This window comes from Mugil cephalus, chromosome 2 (genome assembly GCF_022458985.1).
Source record: "Mugil cephalus isolate CIBA_MC_2020 chromosome 2, CIBA_Mcephalus_1.1, whole genome shotgun sequence".
Lineage (NCBI taxonomy): Eukaryota > Metazoa > Chordata > Actinopteri > Mugiliformes > Mugilidae > Mugil > Mugil cephalus.
The window spans coordinates 21,779,892-21,804,146 of record NC_061771.1 but is presented as its reverse complement, the minus strand read 5'-3'; the positions used below and the strand labels follow the sequence as shown (position 1 = coordinate 21,804,146).

Here is a 24,255-nt window from a genome sequence, read left to right as displayed (position 1 = left end):
ATTGTGCAATCAGGTCTATCCTTGAGACTGGTGCAATATACGCTCTACTTCGTGCACATGTATCAGTCAGCATACACATTACACATCTGTCCCCTCAACCCATAGGACCCCCACTAACAACATCCACAGGACACCCTCAGAAGGCCCATATCATTCTCTGATGAGTCACAACTGTTTTGGAGTCACAAGGGAGACCTAAACAACATTAGGAAGGTGGTCATAATGTTATGCCTGATTATGTGATATCATCATTTAAGAAAGTAGTTCTAATCTATGATAATGGTATTTTTTCAGTATTTCTTTAGCGATTAAAGTTTATTTAATTGGGAACAATTGATTTATCTCAAAACATAGTGTATTTCTATGTATTATGTGTATTTCTATGTATTTTGTGTATTTCTATTATATGCTGTAATCTCAAAGAAGAGTAAAAAGTGCAAATGTAGGAGAGACTAAGTATGGAGCAGCACAGAAATCAACAATTAAGTGTAGTACAGCTCTTAATTCATGATAATAGTTAAGAAATTAGAGGTTTTATTACAAAAACAGCATTTTATTGAAATGAAAATTAAGTTACACACATAATGTAGAGAAAGCTGCAGCCGTCCATTGTTTCTGTTGACAGGTCACTCATCTACTCCAAACAGACGTGTTATTGGCATTAGACATAGTCCCTGTGCATCCTCCGCTGCGCTGCCCGTTCAGCTTTTGCAGCAGACTGATCTATAATTTATTCACAGTTTGGCTCAATAGTGCATCAGTTGACAATCGTCTCTCAATCACACCTCAGAATTCAGCCACGGTTTATTAAGCGTTCACGGCACATCCGCGTGTTTATGAATCGAGACGTTTTCCTAAATGTGATCCGTTAAGTTATTTCAGCCCGTGAGACGCGGAGGAATTTACAGTGTCGAGGATCAACGCGGTGCCGCTTTGGGCTCAACAGAACAGGTTGCTTTTCATAGCGTACTTTTAATTTGAATCCCCGTGCAGCAGGCACTTTGGCAAAGAAGACAGCCACAGAGAACAAATCAGATCGATGAAGCGGGGCCGTTCGTCTCAGGAGTAACGTTTTATGATCACAAGTGTTTCCTCACCCACAAAGAATGAACCTCACTCACCCCTTACGTCGACACTGAGGCATCATTTCATTCAAAAGTGAAATCACTGTCAGTCGAATCAGTGTTTATGTGCCACTCACGTCCATGAAACAGTTCAGCTTTACATCATATTGAGGTTGAGGTGTGCTCATATATATCCTGAATAGTGTCGCGAGAGCCCATTTATTTTTTTTACTTGCAGGTTCAGTGAGAACTCAAACATAATTGATCCGGTACGTATATTATGCTCGAGCCTCAGACAAACAAGATCACACACACACACACACACACACACACAAACACACAAACATAATCCAGAAAGTCTACAAGATGAGGACTTCTCTGCTCCTCAGAGGACGTGACGGAGACACGATGATGTCGTCGGAATCGTCTGAGTCGACTGCAGCGGCTCCACCGGACTCCGCGGTGCGATGGAGCTCCGTCTGGGCTGCAGGAGACATGAAGCGTTCACTAACTCTGCTACGGTAACTGCACTTAATCTAGTTCAGCCTCATCAAGGAAACCAAAAATGACCACACACTGAAACATGTAAAAACGTGATTTTATTCTCTAACCTTTTGAAATCCTGGAGGCGTAAGTGCTAGAGGGAGGAGAGGAGAGGTCCTCCTGTGTGCCCTTCTTCTCTCCATCATTACTGAGGGAGGCTGCACCTGGACGAGAAAGCAGCAGTTATTGAAAGACTGTTTTGAAACTCAAACAGATGATGCAGATATTGCACCTTTTTACACATTCAAGTGCCACACACAAGTTATACAGTGTAACATATAACCAAACCACTTAAAAAAACGACTGCACATCTTCTTTCAAAAATACTTAAGGCTCAGCATATTCTACAAAACTAAAATAGCGCAGTCCAAACGCTCTGGGTGAAGCCTGCTACGCTCATCAAACGCTCTGCTACACTCTCGTGAGGCTCGAAGGGAGAAAAGCGCTGACGTCGCCGTTCTGCTCTGTGAAACCCATACGCTGTCGGCCCACTCCAAACTCAGAGGAACGGTGACGGGGAAGACGGGGAAACCTCACAAGGTCATGTTGTTCAGGTGGGAGTTTAAGGAAAGGCTGCTTTTAACTTCAGCCGCTTCGTACACGACTGTCCTCGCCTGCTTTAGACAGGACGCTGGAGGAGACGGTAACCGTGGATTTAGATCCGTCCTAATGTTGTGTAGGTTTCCCTTGTGCCTCCAAAACCTCATCAGATAATGAACACGGGTCTTCTGAAGGTGTCCTCTGATGTCTGGCAACATAATGTTGTTAGTGGGGGCCTTAGGGTCCTATGGGTGGAGGGGAGCGGCCTCTGTGGATCATCCCACAGAAACCTGATACGTTTAGGATCTAGTGAATCTGGAGGCCAGGTCAACACCTTGTGCTGTTCTTCATGTTTTTTTGAGATGTTCCTAAATGTTTTGCTATGGGGTGGGGATGTCTGGTTTGGTCTAGGTGGGTTTTACATGTCTAAATACCACCCACATGAACGCCAGGTTCAAAGGTTTCCAGAACATTGTATTGTCACAGGTTGTTATTCACTTCTCCTGTTAATGGTTTTAATGTTGTGGCTGATCGGTGCACACATCTTTTTACATTATCATTTGACATCAAGCTCCACTGCAAAAGAAAAATCTCCCATCTTACTTGTGCTGACATCAGACTGTGCTCTTTGAATGCGTTCTCAATTCAGTGGTCGTAATGTTGTGGCTGATCAGTGTAAAACACATTAAGTTTATTTGTCACATGTGTGTGTGTGGATTTCTGTAACCCTAAACAGCCGTGGCAAGAATCATTTATAAACCTTAGCTAACTTTACAAAGACCAGTCTGAATTATTTTATCTGCCAGTTTCTGCTCGGTTTGTTGTTGTTGTTGTTGTTGTTGTTGTTGTTGTTGTTGTTGTCATGATAAAGAGCTGAGCCTCACCTGTTCTGCTGGGTGCGTGCGCTAGTCGAGCTCTTCTTGGTACCAGCGCGGGCAGATTGTTTTCCATTGGAGAAGGCACAGACAACCCTGAGCTGATGCACAAACACACACACATGATTCTGAAAAATGTGCTTTAGTCTGGCTTCTCCTGTTCCTCTATTTCAAATCTCGTTTACAGGTAAGTCACCTCTTTATTGCAAGACTACAGCGAGCCAGATGTCCCCTGAACGCCGACTGGATCATCGTCAAGGCAACCGCATCCGGCTCTCCGCCGACCGAGGACGTCGCATCGCTGCGGTCGGGTGACTCCACAGCCTGATAACCAGGAGATGAGTACGATGACAGGCATTAGATAGATACCACATACTGTACATGTGACACACAGAGGAGGGCTGGATGTTATACCGCTTCATACCGAATACCCGTATTTTCTTTTCTTAATATACCGGTGTATTTGATTACACAGTGATTGGAACGATGCGCCGCTAGACCGGACCATTTTTAATGTAGCGCTGCTAGACATGCATGGTGCGACTGTGTCACTGTGAGGTGGTGTGGTGAAGAAGGAGAGGTCAGAGAAAGGAAGCGGCAGAACGAGAAGACTTGCGTCAAAAAAAGCTGCCGTGTCAGTTTTTTTCTGGGGACAGTCCCTTTTTTGGATGACCTGTCCCCTGACTAAAGCTGTCTCCGAAAATGTCCCCAATTCTAGCTTTTTATGAATGAGAAAAAAAAATGTTGTGCGCAGACTACAACTATTACGGTAGCAAGTCGCGCTGCTATCGACATTACAGACATAGGAGTTTAAATATGTTCCAATATGAATAAATGTGTAAAAATAAATGAAACTATAATTGTCCCTGTTTCTTCATTTCATCTTGATAACATTTCATTATTTTTTTTTATTTAGCTCCGAGCTGCAATTCCCACATTATTATTATTATTATTATTATTATTATATTATTATTATTCTACAATATTTACTCATCATCACAGTAAAATAGTCGGTCATTAGTGAATCTACTGCATTAATTCCTCCCTCAACCAGTAGAAAATGTTGTGAACACATAATTATGCATGAAAAAAAAATATATATACCATGATACTGTCAGAATTTTTAAATATACCATGACATTTTTGGTCATAGCACCCAGTCCTAACACAGAGGTAAGACAACAATGGACTCACAAAAAAATGCATTTTAGAGCCATCTAGTGGTTTTCAAAGTAAATTACAACTCTGTTTTCTGGTGTTATTGCTGTCTAGGACACATCATCTGATTTAATCTATAACTACACATCAACAATATGAAAAACATAATGTGTTTTTAACATTTAAGCATGTAAACATATTCTAACAGACACCTAAAATAAAAGTGTGTAGTTGGGATGTGTATAATAATAAGGATTAAACCTTATTGTGAGCATCTTTCAGCAAGTCCTTTAGCTGCGACTCTCTGCGTAGATGGCCTCTTAACGCCGACTGCAACATCACAATGTCCTTTGTAGAGAGAATGCACAAAGATGACGGAGCGTCAGGACATTTAATAAACAATATTTCTCACACACACGCGTCTAGAACATTTATTTACCCTATTTCTGTGCTCCTTCCAGTTAGTCTGAATGACCGACGCTGCTTTCTCTCTTTCTTTCTCCCCTGCGTTCGTACCCGGGTCCTCATCTTCTTCCGCCTCCTTCCCTTTACATCCAGTGTGTCTCTCCTCTCCCTCCCCCGGACCTGCTCTGCTCCGAGCGTCCTCGTGACTCTCGGCCGTGGCGGGAGAACCAGACGTGAGCTCAGCCTGTGTAGGTTTGCTTCGTTCCTCCTCCAGAGCACGAATCCTCTCCCACAGCTTCTCCAACTCCTGTCTGGGAAGCGAAGGACATTCACACGGAGCAAACAAAACGCAGCTGGCAGCCGCAGCGGACGTCCTCGAACAGTTGGCAGTTATTTAGGTGAGGATTTCTGAATCCATCTTTGGTTTTGAGCTAAACAAATATCAGAGAACTAATTCAATTTTAGAAATATGTTAAGAAACACACATTAGGTGGTAAGCATATCCGACCCTATTCAAAATATTTAACTTGACAGCCAGAGGAGTCACATGTCCGGGCATGTTGGACCAAACAGACATCAGATTCCTCAATTAAAAACATACTTATGTTGCTGTCTCTCTTTCTCCTGTTGTTTTGCCTCTTCAGCTTTCCGTCGCTCCGTCTCTTTCTCCAGTTCTTCTCTGTCGGCCCTCGACTGTTTGAGTTCATCACTGAGAACAAACGCACCAAAGATGAATTCAGTTTCAAGATCCAAACTCAGTGGCTTTGTACTTGCAGCTTGTACAGGTGAGACTCCGAGTAAACCACCTTAAACTGTTTTCTCTTTCAGTTTTATATTATTAATTAAGATTATTAATGTGACTTAAGGTTTAAGATAAAGCTGCGGAAAACGTTTTTTGGGCGTGTGTCGGTGTCAGGCTTCGTCCTGCTGCCATCAAGGAGTGTCATTTCTATGGGGTGGGGGGTATCTGGTCTGATCTAGGTGGGTGCTACATGTCTAAGTAGCATCCACACCAAAGCCAGGTTCAAAAATTTCCCAGCAGAACATTGTATTGTCACAATACTATTCACTTCTCCTGTCAGTGGTCATAATGTTGTGGCCGATCAGTGTATAAAAGTATAAAAAGCAGCTGACTCACTCTCTACTTGACAACTTCTCCTGAAGCTCCGCCCTATCCTTTTCCAATTGGCTGAGGCGTTCCCTCAAATCCGAAAGCTCCTCCCCCTCCCCCTCCTCCTCCTCCGTGACCGTTCCCACGGAGACCAGTGCTTCTGTTGCCATGGCAGCGCCCGGAATCTCCGCCAGCGTGGCCTGGACCTCCCGGTCCAATCGGCCGCCGCTCTTTGCCGAGTGGGCGTGTCTCCTGCCGTCCTCCAGCCTCTGATAGGACGAGAGAGGAGTCCGTCTGTGATGCAGCGCCTCGGTGGACACAGACCACTGCACGTGTTTTAAATGAACATCGAGCTTCCTCTCACCTTCTCCACCTCCAGCAGCCTCCTAAGCAGCCTCTGTTTACTCCACTCCCTGTAGCCTGGGAAACATCATCACGCACAGAAGAACATCTTACTGCTTCTTACTTCTGTCCACTCACTAGGTTTCACAAATTTAAGGTATTGTTTCTAAAGATATGTTAACAGTTTTTACTGCTGTTACTAGAATATCTGCACTTACACGTATTTTCCCTAATATTTCTATTCCAGTGATCCATCCACACGGAAAACAAGTATTAAATATTCATAGAGAAGTGATGAACAGTTATTGTATTATTCCTTGAACTCCTCTAAAACTTTGATGGGATACATTTTCATTCATTTCTGATGGATGTAATGTCAGTGTGATTCCCAACAGAGTTTGACAGGTTTAAAGGAAGGATTGACCATCTGATGTTAAACAATATGTAAAAACACATTGTGAAATACATTTCAAGAACTGAAAGGGCTGTTTCGTTCGTACTAAACTGTTAAAGGAAGCATCACAGGAACTCGTGTATGACTTTCATTACACCGTTTAAAGGTACAAAGGGGTTCAAAAATGTCACTAAAGCAAAAGCTGGCATCTTTGAAGATCCTAAAAACATAAAACATATCTGCTTAGTTGCACACTTTTTTGTTTACTAGATAATTACATACAATTTTAAAGTCTATAGCACAGGACTTCAAAGGGGGGTTGGTGACCCCTAGGGGCTCAGAGAAGGTACTGCAGGGGGGGTTGCAAAATCTTTGGTTGATTAGACATTTTGTATATTTTTTTTTAATTTTCCCCCACAATTTTTAATCTCTTTAAATACACTTTAACAAGAATCCAACATATTTTAGTATGTTAGCGTTTAGCTATGTCTAAGTAAAAACTGTCAAGCAAATAACTATAAAAAATTGACAGATAAAAAAAATAATTGACAAATAAATGTTTTGTCATTAGAGGAACCTGACAGAGTCAGTCTGTAATTTACAAATTACAGACATGGCCGATTCGCAGACGACCTCCACAGTTATTAGAAATTACGGGAGGTCCCCAGGTAAAAATAGTCCTGTGTGAAGTGGCCTTTTATCTACAAAGGAGACTAAAATAAAACTAAAGTAAAACCACTGAATGAAAAGATGTGTCCAGACTTTTCACCGACACTGTACGTGTCCCAAACAAGTCTTACGTGCAACAGAAAAAGGGAAAAAATAACCTGTAAGGAGCAGAGTAATTGGATGGGAATATTGTTGGTTATATTAAAATATTGGGGTGTGGCGACGCGTGAGTAAAGACCTTTAACTCCTCCAGCAGGGCTGTCAGTGCTGAGCTCCTCTCTGAGCGCCACGTTCTCCTGTTGAAGCTGCTTCAGGTTCTCGGACAGACGATGAACCGTGGAGCTTAAAGCCTTCTGCTGCCTCTGAGAGCATTTACTTTCCGCTCGGCTGCTGCAGGCAGACACACACACAAAGAGAGAGTGAAGTGGAGACTGAATTTAGGGATTCGTCGTACACCCTGCAATCCTTTCTTCTGACCAATTTGTGACTGCTGCAACTGTACTTGAACATTACACATATACAGATGTAACTTTAAGAAAAAAACTGTCCTTATTAAAGATTGACCGCTATGGATTTTTTATGGCCGATATATATTTTTTTTTTACATCAGCATTGGCTGATGGCTAATACGTTCATATTTGGAGTCGATGCTGCTTTTTCTCCCTCAATTTACATGATAAAAAATGACACATTGGTAACAAATGACACTAAAGCTTAACAACAATGCAACAGCTTCAGTCTAAACTGTGGACAGTGGAGAGAAAAAAAAATCAGCTAGCAAACTCCCATTAAACAACAACAGTAAAAGTTAGGACTGCTGCTAATGACTGTAATGTGTTGGTGCTGAGTGATAAAGTAAATAGATCTGGGTGTTTGTTTTTTTTAAATAAAGAAAAAAGAAATAAAAGAAAAGGGGCCAGTTGAAAACGGAAATGTCGCCCGATATATCAGACGGCCGATATATCGGTTAGATCTCTAGTCCTTACATGTTAACTTCAACAATTCTACAGTAATTCTGCTGTTTTTATAGATGTAGGACCCAGAATAGGTCATACATGATTTTAGTTGTTCACACCTTTTCTCTGCAGCTTCTAGAAGCATCCTCAGTCTCTGGATCTGAAAGACACACAAATCAACTTTATAGATATATAGATGGATACTTTATTAATCACTATGAGAAATTCACAATATATTATATTATTCATTGTAATAATGAGAAGAATATGAGTCTAGTATCACGGCACTGGGATATTTCAATCAATACAGAGAAACAACAACAACAAAAAAAACCTCATGCAATTACATAGTCCTTCAACAAATCAGTCATTTTGTTGTAAACAAATTCAAATTCACGGTGCTCAGATTACATGTACGAGTACATCGCTGCTACTTTCTGTCCATCACCGCATAAAGACGGCCCAAACTATTGAATTGTCCCAGCAGATCCTTGCCAGAGCATAATCAGTTCCCAACAGAGCAAAAATTTTGTGGCCCAGGGAAGTCGGGCTGACTTCCAAGCTCATACAGCACATTAGACGTATGAATCTCAGCGGGGGGGGGGGGGGGGGGGGAGGCGCAACAGCTCAAGGAATAATAAAAGTGGAGGCTGCGTTTGAAAGGCTGAGGCAAACTTAACTGCATGTAAACAGGAATATTAGCGTTATATTTTCACTAGCCAAGTCCATAGGTTAGTAGGACCACTGCCTTGTTTTGAAACGAGGATGTTTTGCGCAGCAGAGAACACAGACGCCGGCAGCGACGTTACCTCGTCAAAGTAGGTTTCTACTGTGATCTTCAGCTCCTCCAGGTTGGTGGTCCTCAGCTCACTTTGTAGTTTACTGAAGAAATAAAAAGGGAATAACCTCGACGATGCTGCTTCACACACGAGCCATTTCACTGGACTTACTTAAAGTTGAAGGGACTTCTTTACCTTAAGGCATTTTCTTTCTCTCTACACTGCTGCTCCAGCTTCAGGATTCTCTGTTTCAGCCCGTTGAGAACCTTAACGGACAGAATCGTCTCATTAAGATGTTCATCCAGAAAATAATGTCTCGTAATGTTCACCTACACAGCGGACACACTCACCACACTCCCTTCTCTTTTCTTGTCAACCAAACTGCGAGTGTATTCGGAGCCCTGTGGAAAAACGTAACACAGTTCATGATGTTCTAGTGACTGTGAGAAAAAAAAATAAAAAAATGATTCTGTCATCTTACCTTGGTGGGATCCAACAGCTCCTCTATCTGTTTCTCTCTTTTAGCGTTATCCTCCTCCAGCCGCCGCAGTTTTGCTTTCATTTGCTGGTTGTCGGACTTATGTGCCTGGAGGCTCTGCAGAGAATCATCAAGGTCGACATGTGAAAGAGAGCAAACGAAAATCCTGAATGTGTCTGATGAAAATAAAAAACACGGCAGAATGGAGCTTTTATAGTGTAATAAAAGGACATAATGGTCTAACTGAAGGCCACTGTTACAGTGTGTTACAGGCTGCATCCTTCAAGGAGTGTCATTCCTATGGGGTGGGGGTGTCTGGTCTGGTCTGATCTGGTCTGGTCTGGTCTGGTCTAGGTGGGTGCTACATGTCGAAGTAACATCCACCTGAATACCAGGTCCACTCCCAGAAGAATGTTGAATTATCACAAGATGGTCAATGTTATTCACTTCCCCTGTCAGTGGTCTTAATGTTGTGGCTGATCGGCGTACACATCTTTTTACATGACGTCAATCTCGATTGTAAAGGAAGAACCTCCCACGTTGCTTCTACTGACATCACACTGATGCACAGTGCGTTATCTAATGTGTTCTGAATTATCTTTACTCTTTACCTTCTTAAGGCGAATGATCTCATCATGCATGTCCTCCTTGTCCCTGTTGTCCCCTGTACCTAAAGCAAAACCTGCAACCGTAGGGACATAAAACACATGTTCAAGAAAAATCACTCGTATTCTACCCTTAAAAAAAAACCTTCACTCTCTACTTCGCTTCATTTCTCATTCTGAGACAGCGACGCGTCCTCTCACCGTTGCACGCGGACTGGAGATGTTTGTATTTCCTCATGCTCGGGCTCTGTTTGAGGAGCTCGGGCGTAACATCACACTCTGATCTGAGCGTCTGGAAAAGATCTGGAAAACAGTGAGAGAGAGAGAGAGAAAGGCTCCAAACATCAAGACTTGTTCGTGCTTCTGTGTGATTTTTTATTTTTTTTTTAAATGATTTTTTTGGGATTTTACACATTACTGTGTTTCAATTAAATTCTGAGTCAAGAGTGGTGCAACTTCGTGGTGCAACTCATGGTATCAAAATGATCGAGGACTCCAGCCGTCCCAGTAACTGTGTGTTTACACGTACACTACTCGCTACTAATGATCCAGATAGAAGCCAAATCAGAATCAGAATAAAAACATGTAACCACCACAATCAGAACAAATGCATTCAGTTGGAAGGATGGGTGATGTGAACCTTTGATAAAAGATATGTTAATGTTAACATTGATAATGTGTTCAATAGGAAGATATAAGCATGAAAACGGCAGTTGTTTTCTTTCTAAATACACAATTTTTGTGCATGTTTGCACCATGTGTAGTTTGTCAGTGACATGAACGAGGAGGTAGAAAAACGAGTTCTTATAAAAAGTCTTTGACGTGGGCAGTGAGAGTGAAAAACTGGTTCCGTCTCAATCATCTTCTTCTACTAAATGAATTGTTAATGAACTTCTTCTGTTATATTTCCGGCCCATTTAATGCAGCAGAAGGAACTACTTTGCATTAGTTACATCGTGATTAATGTTTTGGGGCATGTAAAAGCATCCTGTACAACCTATTGGATCGTTCTATTTGGTGTCCATGTAAACTGTTACATTGGAAGTTTCTGAAAATGTTCCTGTATTCTCAAGAGGATCTTCAGATCCCCGAGCACAGACCAGAGCACAGACCACCAGATTAATCTTACACTGATGTTACTGAATGACATGTCCACACTGCACCTCCAGTCGGGGTCATTTCCCTGCATCACTCCTGCACATACCACTATCCATAAAACATTTGCACAGTGGGTGAGAACAAAAGAACAGAGCTCTGCGCAGACACAGTTTAATACGCCATCTGACTCATGCTTTTAACACATTTTGAGAACACACTGAGGCAGTGACTAGCAGTGCACATGATTCATTTTAAGTTATAATGAAGTGATGAAGCCACGGAGAAGCTGCAGTGCTTTCAACTTGCCTCAACTTATTTCCAACAGCAGCAAGCCGTTAAAAAAAAAACAAAAAAACAAAACAAAAGGCGCACTGACTTAGTGTGCATTCATGTGAGGACAGACACGGTCTGAGAGCTTCAGTTGTGTTTTCACGCCGCCTACCGTGGCCGTTGCTGAGGGACGTGAGGCGAGCTGAGCCAGTCTCCCCAGGTGTGTCTCCTCTGGTGTCCCCGAGGGAGCCCCTAGGCAGTCTCCAGGCGGCCCCCACGGCTCCTCTCCTGGGGTTCACATTCAGACTGGAGAGATATGGAGACCTGCGCGCACACACACACACACACACACACACACATAAATAAATATGGAATGTGCAACGTAGACTTTGTTCAACTGTGTGAAAATATTTTCCCAGAGAGCTGTAAATCAGGTCTTACTCGGAGAATGAGGAGGCTTGCCAGCAGATTTTCTCCTCCTTGTTCTCTGACAGTGGATAAAGCAGAGGATAGACAGCAAAGCGTTGACTCCACACAGAAAAATAAAAGACAAGATGTAGGATGCCAAAAATGAAAACTGGGACCATCAGTCAGTTTGATTACCTTTACTGGGACATCAGCAGAGAGAGAGAAACCATCTTCAATCTATGGACAGAGGAGGAATCAGCGACATATATATAGATATACACTGACTTGCCAGTTGATTAGGTACACGTGTAAATACAGCCGTCATGCACTAAATCTTAGCTTCATGAACGTTATGGTATTCAGCATTAGTTTGAAATAACAGAGCTGTTGATTCAACTGTGTCTTCATGTTGGAGGCTGTGGTTTCTGCTACTACTGTAATTTATTGTGCTGAACAAACACGTTTATATTATTTTGACCCCATTTTAGTCAGTGGCCTCGGCTAAATAACAAAAACACTTCAATTCCACCCTGTTTAACGACACCACAACTACATCCTACTAAATGATCGGACAGTTGAAGAGGCACCTTTCTCATGCTGTTTCAACATAAACTGAACATTATTAAAAGTCCTGAAGCAAAGATTTAGTGCAGGACAGTCGCGATGGTGTATTTGCTTGCACCTAACACCTTTATATTGTGTTAGGGTCAATTTTGACTAATTTGCAAGTTACAATGTGTAAGAAATTACATGTTTCTTGTTTTTATGGGGACAAGTCTTCATGATATCCTCAAGAACAGCTATTTAAACACACACACACAAAAAATCACAATTTCAGTAAATTATTAAAGTCTTCAAAAAAGAAAATGACATCTGTGGTGTTATGGGTCAAATATCACCTGGCAAGGATCATAGAAAATGTTTTAGGTGGATCAAATGTGGATCAAATTTGGCTCAATTTACACTTTGTAGTAACAAGTTAGATATGAGGTGATAAACACTGTTTGTTTTCCCCACAATTTTGGGACAGATAAAATCAAGGGTCGATTTTAAAATAAAGATTAAACAAGCTGCCAAACATCATACTTCTTTCTTTCTTTTTTACAGAGCAATTAAACACGATCTGTGCAAATCAACAAGTGAACTGAAAATCTGAAACAAACAAAAATGAATCTACAGTCACTCTAACTTCAATATCACTCTTTTTGGTCATTGTACATGCCATATGCCTGTGATGTGAACTGTGATGTCTTCTCATTTATTTTCCAGGTGTGCACTCCCTCTCTCTCACGCTTTTTTACTTTCCTAGGATTAATTACAGATTCAGTTTCATAAAAGTATTAATATGTCTTGTGAAATGGTATTTGGATGTGAAGATCGATTCTAAAAAAAACACACGCTTATATCGGAAGCATCGATACGCTCGATACGCACAAACCGAATTAACGATTTTTTTGTTTAAGCTAAGCGAAGAGAAGGACTCACCAGCTCCTCACAGTCTTCATCAGTTTGAACATCACTCGCCTCCACAGACATCTTGGCAGCTGCGCTAAACATAGCTAGGAGGCAAACGTTACGTTAAGTTGGAAACCTGGACTCTTTCCGTGTTTACTCCGCTCATTTTACTCCAGAGTCAAAAAACGTTCACTCCAGGCTGCCCCTCTTTGCTTTTAGTAGTAGTAAAAACATGGGGCAACAATAGAGACGCTAGCTATGCTACAACTCCAAAATTTTCCTCCGGAACATTATCAGTTCGCTCAGGTAAAAGCCGTTCACCTGGTGATAAGGGCTGTTAATCATATCTTCCTGGAATCCAGTTAAAAGCGCTGTTGTCTTTCTGAGAAGAGATCTCTGTTTTCACATCTGCAGAGCGAGTCGTCTAGCAACCAGGCAGCTGTTACCTAGCTACGTCAAGCTAGCGGGGGAAAAAACAGAGCGGCACCGGAATCCACATGAGATTTCCTTCAAAGTAAAACAAAACAATTTGATAAACTGTTCTTTACTCAATAAAAAACGTGTAGCTCAATATATTAATTTGCCACACATTTCTGATTAAATATCATTTTTAAATAGGGGAAAATACACTAGCAATATCAAGAAAGTTATAAGGTATTTTTCATACGCCGACTTATTTTGAAAATCTCAATCGGTCATACTTTGTTTTTTAGCTTTGTTTAGCTTGACAAAAGCTAATACCTGTGTGTGTTATTTCTGTCAGTTCTTGCTTTCTGTCTCGCTTCTTTGCGTTAACCACTACTGGAGTCAGTTGTGCTGAAAGGAGGGACTTGAAGCGACTTCCTCCAATAGCATGAGGCGAGCAGACGAGGAAAAATGGGAAGGTAACGCACACTTGAGACTCCGTTTGCTTGTCATTTGCTGACCTTAACTAATCACGATGGGACTGCTGAAGTATTTGGCTCATAGTAAAAAATGTTTACAATTTCCAGCAGCATTTTGTTTGCTTTTTACTTTCTGCTCATTATTATTGTTTTCTTTTTTATTATTATTATTTCTAGACATTTTCATTGCTCCATTACCTTGCTTTTTTGTGTCACATCTAATATTTTCTGCACATGGACACTGACATCTCTTGACCTGTAGACTAGGTCTATTTGTCAGCAGAGGTTTTTGTCTTTGTCTCTGCCTAAAAATATATATCAACACTCTGCAACTCGTTTATCTAAACCACCCACCGCTGCCTCTGTGTTGCTCCTCATGATCTCCTCCTCCCTGCAAACACTGCAGAGAACACGGTGGCCTCTTCTGACTGTATCATATTCTCGTACGCAGTGTTTTTACAGGTGGTGGACCCCCAGGAGCCCCACACACAGGCAGGACGGCGTACTTTTGTTCAGGGCAAACACAGCACACGTACGGTACAAAAAGCTCAGTTCAAAAAGGGCAAAGAAAACAGCACCTGCAGTGCTATAAAAAAAGTATTAATCTCTTATATATATATATGTTGTAAATGGAATATTTGTCAGTATATTTTGGCTGCATAAATAGTCACCCCCTTTAATATGACTGACCCAATCCAGGCTAGTGATCTCACAGTTGGGATGTGTATAATAATAAGGATTAAACCTTATTGTGAGCATCTTTCAGCAAGTCCTTTAGCTGCGACTCTCTGCGTAGATGGCCTCTTAACGCCGACTGCAACATCACAATGTCCTTTGTAGAGAGAATGCACAAAGATGACGGAGCGTCAGGACATTTAATAAACAATATTTCTCCACACATACGTGTTTAGAACATTTATTTACCCTATTTCTGTGCTCCTTCCAGTTAGTCTGAATGACCGACGCTGCTTTCTCTCTTTCTTTCTCCCCTGCGTTCGTACCCAGGTCCTCATCTTCTTCCGCCTCCTTCCCTTTACATCCAGTGTGTCTCTCCTCTCCCTCCCCCGGACCTGCTCTGCTCCGAGCGTCCTCGTGACTCTCGGCCGTGGCGGGAGAAAACCAGACGTGAGCTCAGCCTGTGTAGGTTTGCTTCGTTCCTCCTCCAGAGCACGAATCCTCTCCACAGCTTCTCCAACTCCTGTCTGGGAAGCGAAGGACATTCACACGGAGCAAACAAAACGCAGCTGGCAGCCGCAGCGGACGTCCTCGAACAGTTGGCAGTTATTTAGGTGAGGATTTCTGAATCCATCTTTGGTTTTGAGCTAAACAAATATCAGAGAACTAATTCAATTTTAGAAATATGTTAAGAAACACACATTAGGTGGTAAGCATATCCGACCCTATTCAAAATATTTAACTTGACAGCCAGAGGAGTCACATGTCCGGGCATGTTGGACCAAACAGACATCAGATTCCTCAATTAAAAACATACTTATGTTGCTGTCTCTCTTTCTCCTGTTGTTTTGCCTCTTCAGCTTTCCGTCGCTCCGTCTCTTTCTCCAGTTCTTCTCTGTCGGCCCTCGACTGTTTGAGTTCATCACTGAGAACAAACGCACCAAAGATGAATTCAGTTTCAAGATCCAAACTCAGTGGCTTTGTACTTGCAGCTTGTACAGGTGAGACTCCCAGTAAACCACCTTAAACTGTTTTCTCTTTCAGTTTTATATTATTAATTAAGATTATTAATGTGACTTAAGGTTTAAGATAAAGCTGCAGAAAACGTTTTTTGGGCGTGTGTCGGTGTCAGGCTTCGTCCTGCTGCCATCAAGGAGTGTCATTTCTATGGGGTGGGGGGTTATCTGGTCTGATCTAGGTGGGTGCTACATGTCTAAGTAGCATCCACACCAAAGCCAGGTTCAAAAAATTTCCCAGCAGAACATTGTATTGTCACAATACTATTCACTTCTCCTGTCAGTGGTCATAATGTTGTGGCCGATCAGTGTATAAAAGTATAAAAAGCAGCTGACTCACTCTCTACTTGACAACTTCTCCTGAAGCTCCGCCCTATCCTTTTCCAATTGGCTGAGGCGTTCCCTCAAATCCGAAAGCTCCTCCCCCCTCCCCCCTCCTCCTCCGTGACCGTTCCCACGGAGACCAGTGCTTCTGTTGCCATGGCAGCGCCCGGAATCTCCGCCAGCGTGGCCTGGACCTCCCGGTCCAATCGGCCGCCGCTCTTTGCCGAGTGGGCGTGTCTCCTGCCGTCCTCCAGCCTCTGATAGGACGAGAGAGGAGTCCGTCTGTGATGCAGCGCCTCGGTGGACACAGACCACTGCACGTGTTTTAAATGAACATCGAGCTTCCTCTCACCTTCTCCACCTCCAACAGCCTCCTCAGCAGCCTCTGTTTACTCCACTCCCTGTAGCCTGGGAAACATCATCACGCACAAACCTCCATCAGCATCACAGTGAAGAACATCTTACTGCTTCTTACTTCTGTCCACTCACTGGGTTCCACAAATTTAAGGTATTGTTTCTAAAGATATTTCAACATTTTTTGCTGCTGTTATTGTTTTCTAGGATATCTGCACTTACACGTATTTTCCCTAATATTTCTATTACAGTAATCCATCCCCACTGAAAACAAGTATTAAATATTAATAGTGAAGTGATGAACAGTTATTTTATTATTCCTTGAACTCCTCTAAAACTTTGATGGGATACATTTTCATTCCTTTCTGATGGATGTAATGCCAGTGAGACAGAGTTTGACAGGTTTAAAGAAAGGATTGACCATCTGATGCAAACAATATGTAGAAACACATTGGGAAATACATTTCAAGATTTCAACATCTACTTTAAAACTGTAAGGGCTGTTTCGTTCGTACTAAACTGTTAAAGGAAGCATCACAGGAACTCGTTTATGACTTTCATTACACCGTTTAAAGGTACAAAGGGGTTCAAAAATGTCACCAAAGCAAAAGCTGGCATCTTTGAAGAACCTAAAAACATAAAACATATCTGCTTAGTTGCACACTTTTTTGTTTACTAGAAAATTACATACAATTTTAAAGTCTATAGCACAGGACTTCAAAGGGGGATTGGCGACCCCTATGGGCTCAGAGAAGGTACTGCAGGGGGGGTTGCAAAATCTTTGGTTGATTAGACATTTTGTATATTTTTTTTTAATTTTCCCCCACAATTTTAAATGTCTTTAAATACACATTAACAAGAATCCAACATATTTTAGTATGTTAGCGTTTAGCTATGTCTAAGTAAAAACTGTCAAGCAAATAACTATAAAAAATTGACAGATAAAGAAAAATAATTGACAAATAAATGTTTTGTCATTAGAGGAACCTGACAGAGTCAGTCTGTAATTTACAAATTACAGACATGGCCGATTCGCAGACGACCTCCACAGTTATTAGAAATTACCGGAGGTCCCCAGGTAAAAATAGTCCTGTGTGAAGTGGCCTTTTATCTACAAAGGAGACTAAAATAAAACTAAAGTAAAAGCACTGAATGAAAAGATGTGTCCAGACTTTTCACCGACACTGTAAGTGTCCTAAACAAGTCTTACGTGCAACAGAAAAAGGAAAAAAAAAGAACCTGTAAGGAGCAGAGTAACTGGATGGGAATATTGTTGGTTATATTAAAATATTGGGGTGTGGCGACGCGTGAGTAAAGACCTTTAACTCCTCCAGCAGGGCTGTCAGTGCTGAGCTCCTCTCTGAGCGCCACGTTCTCCTGTTGAAGCTGCTTCAGGTTCTCGGACAGACGATGAACCGTGGAGCTTAAAGCCTTCTGCTGCCTCTGAGAGCATTTACTTTCCGCTCGGCTGCTGCAGGCAGACACACACACAAAGAGAGAGTGAAGTGGAGACTGAATTTAGGGATTCGTCGTACACCCTGCAATCCTTTCTTCTGACCAATCTGTGACTGCTGCAACTGTACTTGAACATTACACATATACAGATGTAACTTTAAGAAAAAAACTGTCCTTATTAAAGATTGACCGCTATGGATTTTTTATGGCCGATATATATATTTTTTTTACATCAGCATTGGCTGATGGCTAATACGTTCATATTTGGAGTCGATGCTGCTTTTTCTCCCTCAATTTACATGATAAAAAATGACACATTGGTAACAAATGACACTAAAGCTTAACAACAATGCAACAGCTTCAGTCTAAACTGTGGACAGTGGAGAGAAAAAAAAATCAGCTAGCAAACTCCCATTAAACAACAACAGTAAAAAGTTAGGACTGCTGCTAATGACTGTAATGTGTTGGTGCTGAGTGATAAAGTAAATAGATCTGGGTGTTTGTTTTTTTTAAATAAAGAAAAAAGAAATAAAAGAAAAGGGGCCAGTTGAAAACGGAAATGTCGCCCGATATATCAGACGGCCGATATATCGGTTAGATCTCTAGTCCTTACATGTTAACTTCAACAATTCTACAGTAATTCTGCTGTTTTTATAGATGTAGGACCCAGAATAGGTCATACATGATTTTAGTTGTTCACACCTTTTCTCTGCAGCTTCTAGAAGCATCCTCAGTCTCTGGATCTGAAAGACACACAAATCAACTTTATAGATATATAGATGGATACTTTATTAATCACTATGAGAAATTCACAATATATTATATTATTCATTGTAATAATGAGAAGAATATGAGTCTAGTATCACGGCACTGGGATATTTCAATCAATACAGAGAAACAACAACAACAAAAAAAAACCTCATGCAATTGCATAGTCCTTCAACAAATCAGTCATTTTGTTGTAAACAAATTCAAATTCACGGTGCTCAGATTACATGTACGAGTACATCGCTGCTACTTTCTGTCCATCACCGCATAAAGACGGCCCAAACTATTGAATTGTCCCAGCAGATCCTTGCCAGAGCATAATCAGTTCCCAACAGAGCAAAAATTTTGTGGCCCAGGGAAATCGGGCTGACTTCCAAGCTCATACAGCAACATTAGGACGTATGAATCTCAGCGGGGGGTGGGGGGGGGGGGGGAGGAGGCGCAACAGCTCAAGGAATAATAAAAGTGGAGGCTGCGTTTGAAAGGCTGAGGCAAACTTAACTGCATGTAAACAGGAATATTAGCGTTATATTTTCACTAGCCAAGTCCATAGGTTAGTAGGACCACTGCCTTGTTTTGAAACGAGGATGTTTTGCGCAGCAGAGAACACAGACGCCGCAGCGACGTTACCTCGTCAAAGTAGGTTTCTACTGTGATCTTCAGCTCTCCAGGTTGGTGGTCCTCAGCTCACTTTGTAGTTTACTGAAGAAATAAAAAGGGAATAACCTCGACGATGCTGCTTCACACACGAGCCATTTCACTGGACTTACTTAAAGTTGAAGGGACTTCTTTTACCTTAAGGCATTTTCTTTCTCTCTACACTGCTGCTCCAGCTTCAGGATTCTCTGTTTCAGCCCGTTGAGAACCTTAACGGACAGAATCGTCTCATTAAGATGTTCATCCAGAAAATAATGTCTCGTAATGTTCACCTACACAGCGGACACACTCACCACACTCCCTTCTCTTTTCTTGTCAACCAAACTGCGAGTGTATTCGGAGCCCTGTGGAAAACGTAACACAGTTCATGATGTTCTAGTGACTGTGAGAAAAAAAAATAAAAAAATGATTCTGTCATCTTACCTTGGTGGGATCCAACAGCTCCTCTATCTGTTTCTCTCTTTTAGCGTTATCCTCCTCCAGCCGCCGCAGTTTTGCTTTCATTTGCTGGTTGTCGGACTTATGTGCCTGGAGGCTCTGCAGAGAATCATCAAGGTCGACATGTGAAAGAGAGCAAACGAAAATCCTGAATGTGTCTGATGAAAATAAAAAACACGGCAGAATGGAGCTTTTATAGTGTAATAAAAGGACATAATGGTCTAACTGAAGGCCAGACAGTGTTACAGGCTGCATGCTTCAGGATGCATTCCTATGCGAGGAGGGTGTCTGTCCTGGGTTGGGATTTGTCTGGTCTGGTCTGGTCTAGGTGGGTGCTACATGTCGAAGTAACATCCACCTGAATACCAGGTCCACTCCCAGAAGAATGTTGAATTATCACAAGATGGTCAATGTTACTTCCCCTGTCAGTGGTCTTAATGTTGTGGCTGATCGGCGTACACATCTTTTTACATGACGTCAATCTCGATTGTAAAGGAAGAACCTCCCACGTTGCTTCTACTGACATCACACTGACGCACAGTGCGTTATCTAATGTGTTCTGAATTATCTTTACTCTTTACCTTCTTAAGGCGAATGATCTCATCATGCATGTCCTCCTTGTCCCTGTTGTCCCCTGTACCTAAAGCAAAACCTGCAACCGTAGGGACATAAAACACATGTTCAAGAAAAATCACTCGTATTCTACCCTTAAAAAAAAACCTTCACTCTCTACTTCGCTTCATTTCTCATTCTGAGACAGCGACGCGTCCTCTCACCGTTGCACGCGGACTGGAGATGTTTGTATTTCCTCATGCTCGGGCTCTGTTTGATGAGCTCGGGCGTAACATCACACTCTGATCTGAGCGTCTGGAAAAGATCTGGAAAACAGTGAGAGAGAGAGAGAAAGGCTCCAAACATCAAGACTTGTTCATGCTTCTGTGTGATTTTTAAAAAAAAAAAAAAAGATTTTTTTTGGATTTTACATATTACTGTGTTTCAATTAAATTCTGAGTCAAGTGGTGCAACTTCGTGGTGCAACTCCAGTTATCAAAAAGATCGAGGACTCCAGCCGTCCCAGTAACTGTGTGTTTACACGTACACTACTCGCTACTAATGATCCAAATAGAAGCCAAATCAGAATAAAAACATGTAACCACCACAATCAGAACAAATGCATTCAGTTGGAAGGATGGGTGATGTGGACCTTTGATAAAAGATATGTTAATGTTAACATTGATAATGTGTTCAATAGGAAGATATAAGCATGAAAACGGCAGTTGTTTTCTTTCTAAATACACAATTTTTGTGCATGTTTGCACCATGTGTAGTTTGTCAGTGACATGAACGAGGAGGTAGAAAAACGAGTTCTTATAAAAAGTCTTTGACGTGGGCAGTGAGAGTGAAAAACTGGTTCCGTCTCAATCATCTTCTTCTACTAAATGAATTGTTAATGAACTTCTTCTGTTATGTTTCCAGCCCATTTAATGCAGCAGAAGGAACTACTTTGCATTAGTTACATCGTGATTAATGTTTTGGGGCATGTAAAAGCATCCTGTACAACCTATTGGATCGTTCTATTTGGTGTCCATGTAAACTGTTACATTGGAAGTTTCTGAAAATGTTCCTGTATTCTCAAGAGGATCTTCAGATCCCTGAGCACAGACATGACCACCAGACTAATCTTACACTGATAGTCCTGAATGACATGTCCACACTGCACCTCCTGTCAGGGTTATTTCCCTGCATCACTCCTGCACATACCACTATCCATAAAACATTTGCACAGTGGGTGAGAACAAAAGAACAGAGCTCTGCGCAGACACAGTTTAATACGCCATCTGACTCATGCTTTTAACACATTTTGAGAACACACTGAGGCAGTGACTAGCAGTGCACATGATTCATTTTAAGTTATAATGAAGTGATGAAGCCACGGAGAAGCTGCAGTGCTTTCAACTTGCCTCAACTTATTTCCAACAGCAGCAAGCCGTTAAAAAAAAACAAAAAAACAAAACAAAAGGCGCACTGACTTAGTGTGCATTCATGTGAGGACAGACACGGTCTGAGAGCTTCAGTTGTGTTTTCACGCCGCCTACCGTGGCCGTTGCTGAGGGACGTGAGGCGAGCTGAGCCAGTCTCCCCAGGTGTGTCTCCTCTGGTGTCCCCGAGGGAGCCCCTAGGCAGTCTCCAGGCGGCTCCCACGGCTCCTCTCCTGGGGTTCACATTCAGACTGGAGAGATATGGAGACCCTGCGCGCACACACACACACACACACACACACACATAAATAAATATGGAATGTGCAACGTAGACTTTGTTCAACTGTGTGAAAATATTTTCCCAGAGAGCTGTAAATCAGGTCTTACTCGGAGAATGAGGAGGCTTGCCAGCAGATTTTCTCCTCCTTGTTCTCTGACAGTGGATAAAGCAGAGGATATCCAGCAAAAGCTTGACTCCACACAGAAAATAAAAGACAAGATGTAGGATGCCAAAAATGAAAACTGGGACCATCAGTCAGTTTGATTACCTTTACTGGGACATCAGCAGGAGAGAGAAACCATCTTCAATCTATGGACAGAGGAGGAATCAGCGACATATAATAGATATTCACTGACTTGCCAGTTAATTAGGTACACGTGTAAATACAACCGTCATGCACTAAATCTTAGCTTCATGAACGTTATGGTATTCAGCATTAGTTTGAAATAACAGAGCTGTTGTTTCAACTGTGTCTTCATGTTGGAGGCTGTGGTTTCTGCTACTACTGTAATTTATTTTGCTGTACAAACACGTTTATATTATTTTGACCCCATTTTAGTCGGTGCCCTCGCCTAAATAACAAAAACACTTCAATCCCCTCCTGTTTAACGACGCCACAACTACATCCTACTAAATGATCGGACAATTGAAGAGGCACCTTTCTGATGCTGTTTCAACATAAACTGAACATTTAAAAGTCCTGAAGCAAAGATTTAGTGCAGGACAGTCGCGATGGTGTATTTGCTTGCACCTAACACCTTTATATTGTGTTAGGGTCAATTTTGACTAATTTGCAAGTTACAATGTGTAAGAAATTACATGTTTCTTGTTTTTATGGGGACAAGGCTTCATGATATCCTCAAGAATAGCTATTTAAACACACACACACACACACAAAAATCACAATTTCAGTAAATTCTGAAAGTCTCTAAAAAAGAAAATGACTTCTGTGGTGTTATGGGTCAAATATCACCTGGCAAGGATCATAGAAAATGTTTTAGGTGGATCAAATGTGGATCAAATTTGGCTCAAATTACACTTTGTAGTAACAAGTTAGATATGAGGTGATAAACACTGTTTGTTTTCCCCCACAATTTTGGGACAGATAAAATCAAGGGTCGATTTTAAAATAAAGATTAAACAAGCTGCCAAACATCATACTTCTTTCTTTCTTTTTTACAGAGCAATTAAACACGATCTGTGCAAATCAACAAGTGAACTAATCTGAAAATCCTGAAACAAACAAAAATGAATCTACAGTCACTCTAACTTCAATATCACTCTTTTTGGTCATTGTACATGCCATATGCCTGTGATGTGAACTGTGATGTCTTCTCATTTATTTTCCAGGTGTGCACTCCCTCTCTCTCACGCTTTTTTACTTTCCTAGGATTAATTACAGATTCAGTTTCATAAAAGTATTAATATGTCTTGTGAAATGGTATTTGGATGTGAAGATCGATTCTAAAAAAAACAGACGCTTATATCGGAAGCATCGATACGCTCGATACGCACAAACCGAATTAACGATTTTTTTGTTTAAGCTAAGCGAAGAGAAGGACTCACCAGCTCCTCACAGTCTTCATCAGTTTGAACATCACTCGCCTCCACAGACATCTTGGCAGCTGCGCTAAACATAGCTAGGAGGCAAACGTTACGTTAAGTTGGAAACCTGGACTCTTTCCGTGTTTACTCCGCTCATTTTACTCCAGAGTCAAAAAACGTTCACTCCAGGCTGCCCCTCTTTGCTTTTAGTAGTAGTAAAAACATGGGGCAACAATAGAGACGCTAGCTATGCTACAACTCCAAAATTTTCCTCCGGAACATTATCAGTTCGCTCAGGTAAAAGCCCGTTCACCTGGTGATAAGGGCTGTTAATCATATCTTCCTGGAATCCAGTTAAAAGCGCTGTTGTCTTTCTGAGAAGAGATCTCTGTTTTCACATCTGCAGAGCGAGTCGTCTAGCAACCAGGCAGCTGTTACCTAGCTACGTCAAGCTAACGGACAAAAAAACAGAGCGGCACCGGAATCCACATGAGATTTCCTTCAAAGTAAAACAAACCAATTTGATAAACTGTTCTTTACTCAATAAAAAACGTGTAGCTCAATATATTAATTTGCCACACATTTCTGATTAAATATCATTTTTAAATAGGGGAAAATACACTAGCAATATCAAGAAAGTTATAAGGTGTTTTTCATACGCCGACTTATTTTGAAAATCTCAATCGGTCATACTTTGTTTTTAGCTTTGTTTAGCTTGACAAAAGCTAAT

At 41.6% G+C, this 24,255-nt stretch overlaps 2 protein-coding genes across 2 annotated transcripts; both read right to left on the bottom strand.

Annotated features, from left to right (window-relative positions):
• Positions 1-537: 537 nt before the first annotated feature.
• Positions 538-13,456, bottom strand: iqce (IQ motif containing E). Its single transcript, XM_047579577.1, has 21 exons — positions 13,181-13,456; positions 11,891-11,932; positions 11,731-11,774; positions 11,460-11,614; positions 10,121-10,222; positions 9,926-9,996; positions 9,318-9,431; positions 9,187-9,237; positions 9,032-9,102; positions 8,867-8,939; positions 8,177-8,217; positions 7,340-7,491; positions 6,061-6,116; positions 5,724-5,965; positions 5,187-5,294; positions 4,620-4,896; positions 4,442-4,528; positions 3,219-3,346; positions 3,032-3,123; positions 1,676-1,771; positions 538-1,548 (listed from the first exon to the last, which is right to left on the bottom strand). The coding sequence occupies exons 1-21, from the start codon at positions 13,250-13,252 to the stop codon at positions 1,424-1,426; spliced, it is 2,199 nt and encodes a 732-aa protein (XP_047435533.1). The 5' UTR covers positions 13,253-13,456; the 3' UTR covers positions 538-1,423.
• Positions 13,457-15,345: 1,889 nt separating this feature from the next.
• On the bottom strand, positions 15,346-23,597 carry LOC125003452 (IQ domain-containing protein E-like). Its single transcript, XM_047577407.1, is given in 17 exon segments — positions 15,346-15,634; positions 16,066-16,157; positions 16,160-16,306; positions 16,402-16,457; positions 17,723-17,874; positions 18,561-18,601; positions 19,257-19,294; positions 19,297-19,328; positions 19,422-19,492; positions 19,577-19,627; positions 19,707-19,820; positions 20,303-20,373; positions 20,498-20,599; positions 21,818-21,970; positions 22,088-22,133; positions 22,249-22,284; positions 23,547-23,597. Coding segments are annotated over 17 exon segments (1,377 nt in total). The 3' UTR covers positions 15,346-15,510.
• Between the last annotated feature and the right edge of the window lie 658 nt (positions 23,598-24,255).